Here is an 8,100-nt window from a genome sequence, read left to right as displayed (position 1 = left end):
TCACGGTCTATTTTGAAGGCTACAAATCTTGCTATAAATAAAATGCATAAAGCTTACAGATTTACAAGCTGGTCGCTAACAGAGCGTTAACAGCAGCTATTAAGCAGCAGCTATTTGGGCTGCTGCGCTCGGCTTTCACTTCGGCAATTTCGCTCTCTCGCTCGCCGCCACACTCATTGGCGGCGCTGTGATGGTCTTCGGGCAGGCTGCTCGGGATGCTGCCATCTGTTCGGCTGCGATGGGTTTTTTTTCGGTCGCTCTGCTCTGTATGTACCATAAAAATCGTTTCAGTGAGAGTTTGCGATCCCGCGGGTACGGTCGAAACTAACGGGATTTTCGATTAAATTTCGCCGATAACCCGTTTCCGTTTCGCGTTTCGAATTGTGAGTTCCGTTTGCATTGCGTGCACCATTTCAAAAAATATGTAGAGAATCTCTCTGAATTTCGAGTGTGCTGCCAATCAATTCTTTGAAATGTGAAACGCAACAAAAATGTGTCTGTCGAAATTGCGTATACGCCGTGTTGATTACACTTGAGAAAATTAAATAAAATAAGAAGAAAAAGAAAAACCAAATCAAGAACGAGAACGAGAACTTAAAACGTGCCACGTTCAACGAGCGTTTTTTTTAGATGCGATTATTGTCGCGTGTGGCGCGTAAATTTCGCACATTTACTCTCTGGCTGGCAAAATGTAAGCAGTCGATTTGTTGTAAGCGACAACCAATTTGTTGTCATTGTCACAGTTGTTGTTGCCGTTGTTACTATTGTTGTTGTTGCTGCTTAATTTACAAATCAACGTTTGTCGACTGTCGGGGCACGTTCCCAGCCGATCCAATACGATCCGAGTGGGGGACCACCCACAGCCCACACCCACCCACACTCTCTGACGTTGTCGTTGCCGTTGTCATTGTCGTTGTCGTTGCAGTTGTCGCCTTGTTCTCAATGAAAAGCGCTTTTCATTGGAAAACACACACACAACGGACAGAAAATGCGAATCTCAGCAGCACCATCGTTTGGATTACTTAGCAGTTAGCGTCGATGCCACACATTACGCTCTGTGTATGTCTTTGTGTGTGTGTGTGTGTATGTGTATATATATGTATGTGCGTGTAAGCCGGCACATGAAACGATTTTCTCGCTTGCACGACAATTCCATTTTAGTTAGTTGAAATAGTTTCCGCAAAAGGCTTTGTTGTTGCTGCCCCTCCTCAACAAATTGCAGTAAATTTGTTATTGTTTGTGAATGCCATTGAGAGTATTTAGCATTTACAGGGTATTTCTTATGCAACTGGGTAGTTATGCATTCATATGCCTTGTCAAATTTCATAGCTCAAGTGCTAAATTGCTGGCATTGAATTCCAACATAACAACAGCAGCACATCACAAACTATAATCAAATAGAAAAATAAATGTATATATCTATATTAATAAAAAGGAATGTCAGGCGAGAAAAGTGTTGAGTGATGCAGATTTGGTCAATTGCTAAATTGTTGAAGTGTGCGTGTAATTTCATTACACAGAGTGCTCTCCACAAAGGTACTTGAACTGCGACAAAAGGCAGCCGCCACAAATAGATGGGAGATCAAATGATTAAGATTGTACGGTTAGAGGAAATGGTTAATAGAGGGTTGCACAGATTGAAATTGACATTGCTTCAAGCTGCAAAAGGCAATACAAAATACAAATACCCATATTTTATTAATTTATATGCTTCTTATATTTTATTAAGTACATTACAAAAAAGCTCAAATGCTCAGAAACAATTAAATAGCGATAAAAAAGAACAATTTCTTTTCTAACTTACTTTAAAAATCGAAACTTGAACAATTTGCAGAAACTGTGAAGCTTATTTTTGTTAATTTATTGCACTAAAAAGAATAATTAATTTTGTAATTTATGTGTTAATAAGTGAACCACTATTTAAGGCATTTCCTAAAGCACTTATTAAAACTATAATTATTAACACAACTCAAACTACTTTCGACACAATTAATTTGAACACAGCAACCAATTCAATGAAACCGATGGCCACAAGAGGCCATAATGCGGCCAGCACATTGCATCCAAATTGTGTGTTTAAATGAGACATTTAATGGCGTGCGCATTTGATCGAGCACAAAGTGCATAAATTAAGTATTGAAATGTGTGTGTATTTTAATATGCAATTTATATTGCGGCCAGTGCGTAACCGAAAACCGTAACCGAAACTGAAACCAAACTCGAATAATACACAATAATTCAACAATTGCATTCGATTGTAATTTGCATGTGGCTTAAGCATATTAAATGTTCAGCAAATGTTGCCAGATCGGCAACAACAACAGAGAGAGAGAGAGAGAGAGAGATGGAGCTCGATAGAGAGAAAGAGACTGTTGCAAGGTCACTGGCATGTAAATGCGCAAGGAGTATGCTGCAAAATTAGCAGCAACAACAGCTGCACGATGATGATGCCAAGTGTTGAACGCTCTGATTGCTGCCACGGCTACTCGGCAATTTTAGTATTCATAAAATTGTACTTGAACACACAAACTCTGACACATACAAATACACACACAGCAGACCAGCAGAGGTAGCCATGTATGGATTTTTATAGGCTCACTTAGCGCACATAAGCCGCAAAAAAAAGAAGGAAAGCACAAAAAATGGCGTCGACTCCGACGCTTGGCCCTTATGGCAGGTATTGCGAGTAGAGCAGCTCGAGCTAGGCTAAAGAGCTCTTCAGCCACCCGTACACACACACACACACATACTCAAATACATACACCTATATGGCATGCCATAATAATATTGTAACTTTGCACTTCAAATTGCATTTTAATGCAAACACACTTCATTAGATTACATTGCAACAAGAACAACAACGACGGAAATGGAAAAAACGTCGACACACTTTTCTGCACTTGCAGCCGGAGAAAAAAACACACACACACACACATAAAACCCACACACAAACTTTCGTGTGTTTGGCAATTGAAGTGCATGTCGATCGAGAGAAAACTGGCACAACGTACTGCACGCAACCAGGTTACGTATACGCCGCGTAATGCGGCAACAGCTCGAACCCATATTAGCTAATGTTGCAAAAGACTTTTTATTATTATTTTTGTTAGCCTGCTTTGTAGCACACTTTTTAAGCTAATAGCAAATTTGTGTTTCTTCGATTCTGATTTCACAGTTTCATAACAATATTTTCAGTTGATAGTTTGTGTTAGAATGTTAATATAATTTCCTGAAACTTTTTAAAATCACTAGAGTCTCGACTTCGGATTTACTAAAATTATTCCCATTTTGGATACCATGGTTAGGTTAGTCGCTTAACCTTAAATGTTATGAATATTCACTTTAGCCTCGATGGACATCATAAAATTAAATTTTTATCTACACTTTATTTCTTATTTTCTGTCGTCGCATCACACATGTTGTCCAACAATTTTACGATTTTATAAATTGAATAAAATTGTGTCATACTGAATCCGTTAAAGTGCTTGACATTGTTTGTCCTTTTGTGTTTATCCAAAGCTATTCGTAAAACTTTTATTGCCGTGGACATTTAAAACAGCGGATTTATAAGCGTCGAATATTTTGGGCGCTATTTGCAAATATTTTTCATCAATTTGAATAGAAAATCCGTTGCATTTTTTACTAGACAGTTGTGGATATTATTTTATGGCAGATCTCCAAAAATATTGACATTAATCGCTTAACTACTGTTTGCTATTCTTAAAATTTTTTGTTTGCTTTTGATTTATTTGGCCATTGAAATGGAAATCCATTTATTGGAGCCGCAGCTAACGGGGCAATCAGGCAGCGAAGGGAGTATGATAAATAAACTTATAAATATTTATTATGCGCCATTTTAAACAAAAAATAAGTGATATTAAAGCGTAACATTCAGTCTCCGCACTGTCCCACACCCTCAAGACTCGGTTGCGACAGAGTCGCGTATTGCATAGTTAAATAAACTTTTATTTATGATCTGCGCTACTGGGAGAGGGTGAGCGAAAATAAATAAATAAATCGAGATACACAAATACAAGTTGAAATGTGGCGAGCTTGTCAACAGCGGCAAAAATAAAATTAGTGCGCGGCGGCTAAAAGCATTGCCAGCAATGCCGACGTGGCCGATAAAACACATCAAGTCAATATATCATAAAAGCACGTCGAACTGCCTCGAATGTCGCGCAAAATGGCGGCGCGCTACTTCAGTGTGTTCGTGTATTGGTGTATAGACTAGAAACATGAACGTATACAGTTTCCGATTTCCGTTTTCCTGTTTATCGTTTATTGAGTTTTTGCTACGTAAAAGTAAAAGCATTGCAAAGAACAAAAAAAAATCGAAGAAAAAAAAAAACGAGAAAAAAGACTCAAACGCAAAATCGAAAGAGAAATTTGCACTCGTTAGCTCTTTGGCATTATTTCTGCAGCGCTCGTCGTCGTCGTCGTCGTCCTTGTCATATTGAACTTTGATGCTGGCACGTCCTGTGAGCTTCCTTACGCTCCCTTTAAAGATCTACACGCGCGCATACTTGGGCACATGTTTTGGCATTCTATTGGCCCTGCTAAACTTGCCTTGATTCGTCCTTTTGCGCCCCAGCACGTTGCCAGTTGCCAGTTGCCAGTTGGTCCCTGTTTCTTGTTCCTGGTTCCTCGTGTGTTGTTAGTCATTTATATGGGCACCATAAATTATAACAAATATGTACGCAAGCGGCATTTTAAATGATTTCCTACAACTTTCCCCCAAAAATATCTCTGCTTCTTCCTTTCGTTCGGTGTCTTCCCACCCTGGTCCAGGACCCAAGTTATAAATATACTTTAATTAAAAGCGCTTCAGTGTGAGTGCAATATGTTGTAAAATATTGAGGAGCGGTAGGCATTTTGTACGTGTTGCTACTTTGCCAAGGCGTTTGCGATGTGATTTGTAGCTGTCTTCGCCCAATATATCCGTATGAGCTCCCCAGCTGCAGATAAGAAACTTCCTGTTGAGGCTGGTTGCGTTTGAGGACCTTCAGTCTTGTGAATAAACAAAATGCTGATTAGCTGGCAGTTTAGTGCTTTGGATAGCAATAAATTCAGCTCTAACTTAAAATCTAGCTGTAGATTTTTGTTTTACTTCATAACTGATATATCTTTAAATTGTCAGACTGAAATTATTATTTTACTGATAAATTAGAATGATTAACATTTATTTATTTTTGGCCAAAACTAAATAGTTGATCTCTAATCAATTCTAATTTTTTTATTCGAGCTATTCTAGGAAATATTCCTCATTGAATATATAATAATTTGTGTGGGGATTGCATTAATTACAGTTACATTTGCCGTCAATAAATAAAGCTTTTGTTTGAAGTGACCTTTGCATTGTTGCAAATAAATTCAGGCAAATTAAAAAGCATTTTGGCGAAATCGTAGAATTTTGCGTAATTTGTGTTTTTATTTTGGAATGTAACAACAAAAAACATAAATTAACAATTTAAATCACATAAATATCGTTTAAAAATATCTCTGTTATAAATATAAAGCAAACAAATTAACCCAATAAAATTCGGAAAATCACATAAATTACAATATTCAATGCGTGTGTGTATGTGTGACTGTGGGAGAGTGCAGTAAATCTGCTTATACATTTTGCCAAACCAAATATAAAGGCAATTAAATAAATTTCGACAGCGACAACAACAACAACAACAACAAAAACAACAAAATTAGCAACAACTTTATGAAACTGCCAAATGAAATTATTCCGAAACATTGCAGTTTCTATATGCACTTGATACATTGACATGTCAACAATATGCTGACCCCACGGCACTTGTCTTTTGCAGCCTCCGCAGAAATTTGGTAAATGGACACAAATAAAAATGTCAAAGTAAATCAAAGCAATATATGCAATCCAAAAAAGTCACATTAACGAATGCTTGCAGTGTGTGTGTGTGAAATTCTGTAGAGCCCAGCAGCAGCAACGAAAACTGCCCAATACATTGCCATTGTCATTGCCATTGACATTGTCATTGCCATTGGCATTATCGAGCAACACCAGCAGCAGCTGCTGTCACACCTCAGGCACTCTACGGCTCTAGACAGCCATCGTCCAACACAGAAAAAAACATACACACGAACACGAACAATCAGAAAGCAAGGCAACCATGTGCCTGGTTGTCAGCTGCTTGTCGTCCTTGCTGCTGTGCCTCGTCCTGCCCACGTTCAACGGCCATGCAGCGGCAGCAACACGTGCTCGCGTCAGCTCCTCGACAACAATGACCCGCAACATTGAGGAAGAGAACGGTAAGTTAACAAATTTTCAACCCTTCCTTAAGCCTTAAATTACATAAAATACCATTTCCCTTGTTCCCAAAAATAAGCATATGGTGTACATATTTAAGATGATATAATAATTGATTATAAACTAAGTTTAGTGTGTATTTAATTCTATACTACAATAATAATAATTTATACTTATATAAACAAATGATTGATTTTTAAAGTCATAAAAAGCTATCACCCTCAATGAGCACTTATATATATTTTAATTTGATTGTGCTCGGGCATATTTAAATTAAGTTCAGTGAACTGTAATATTACGAGTTGCATAGGGTATCATAATTCAGAGCAGCCACCAGTAGATAATTGTTATGTTCAAACAGAACAAAAAGCGACAAATCGATAAAGCGGATTAACATTTATAAATAAATCAGTATTATTGGTGATGAATAATTAACCGGCCATGAATTATGCGAGTGCACTTATGCTCTTATAAATCGATAAGTCTATTAATGTTAATTGCTTATATTAAGTTATATATAAATAATTGTTTGTTTTCATAACATTAAGCCTGCAATTAAATGTGTTGAGGTGTACGATATATTGAGCATTACAGGGTAAATCTTAGCTGCATACTCTGGCGCATCACTTCTTCGCTTTTTTCGGTGTGCTGCCAAAGAATTGATTGCGCCTGGCTGCAAATGTTGTTCCAGTTTAACCAAATTGCACCATGTGGCTTGTGTGTGTGCGAGATTTAATTTAAAGTGAAAAGTTTGGTTGCCGTTGACCCAGCCTATCTGTCTGTGTGTGTGTGTGAGTGGAAGTTTTATTAAATCAACATAAAGTTTATTGTGTGTGAATATGCGTACGCCTTCGTGGCTTGGTTCTGTCAAAGCGAAGCTTCTTCCTCTGCATTATTGAATGAATGAGATTTCTGGTTTATTTTGATAAAGTTTATGTGCAAATTTCATACACTTTAAATTATGTGAAATTGATTTTGGTGGCAGGAGATGCTGCTGCTGCTGCTGCTGCTGCTGCTGCTGCTGCTGCTGCTGCCGCTGTAAATTCTGTGCTAAGCCATTCCCCATCTCACAGCTGTGCGAAACTCTTTGTAATCGTCTAATGCTCCCCTGCCCGCAGTTCGAGCGTAAAATGAAAAAATAAAGAAGCAAGCAAAATAAACAAAACAAAAGGCAAGAAAACTTACTTTGAACGCCTGTTAATGGTCAGCAGCTAAAGCAGCAGCAGCTGTTGTGGAGGCAACTAGATGGCTTTTAGGGCTTGTTATTCTGTTTGCTTGAGTTATTGCCAAGGGGCCAAGATCACTCGCCAGCTGGTCAGCCACCAAAACTTTCGCTGCCCATCACTTTTATTCACCCCACCCCTTCGTCTTGCCTATCGCAAGCCAAATAATAATATGTTGCTAATAAATAAGCCAAGTAAATCGGGTGGAGGGCACGCTAAAGGACATAGCATATTTTTGTGCGTTGCAAAGAAAACTTTTCAAAGTTTTGTGTTCGTCTTTTTAGCTATCGAAAAAGTTGGCAAGCAAATTGAACAATAAGTACGGCCATTGGGCAGCCAAATAAACAGAAAGTTCGCCAACTTTATTGAAAGTGAGAAAAGCCACCTTGAAGCACCGCTAATTGCGCATTGTGTGGTATGCCCTGGAATCAGGCAGTTTATATTATGCGTCAATTAACTGAGTAAAAATGTGTATTTAATAACTCGAACAACTCGGCTTATGAGTAATTTACTCAAGAAACTCTGTGCAACATGATGTATGAGCGATGCGATATGTGAATATTACGCAAACAACATATGTGGCCAGCTGGGCAACTA

The 8,100-nt window shown here is 38.2% G+C and overlaps 1 protein-coding gene across 1 annotated transcript in view; it reads left to right on the top strand.

Annotated features, from left to right (window-relative positions):
• Positions 1 to 579: 579 nt before the first annotated feature.
• LOC6560502 overlaps positions 580 to 8,100 on the top strand; it is a 66,464-nt gene continuing 58,943 nt past the window's right edge. Inside the window, exons 1-2 of the mRNA XM_001985871.2 lie at positions 580 to 691; positions 5,823 to 6,282. Of these exons, the coding sequence (XP_001985907.2) occupies positions 6,144 to 6,282 (139 nt within the window). The 5' untranslated portion in view covers positions 580 to 691; positions 5,823 to 6,143. The remainder of the gene's footprint in view (positions 692 to 5,822; positions 6,283 to 8,100) is intronic.

The sequence above is a fragment of the Drosophila grimshawi genome, unplaced genomic scaffold (genome assembly GCF_018153295.1).
Source record: "Drosophila grimshawi isolate 15287-2541.00 unplaced genomic scaffold, ASM1815329v1 contig_1367, whole genome shotgun sequence".
In the NCBI taxonomy this organism is placed as follows: Eukaryota; Metazoa; Arthropoda; class Insecta; order Diptera; family Drosophilidae; genus Drosophila; species Drosophila grimshawi.
Note: the sequence above shows the minus strand (reverse complement) of the source record. Positions and strands in the feature narration are given on the sequence as shown.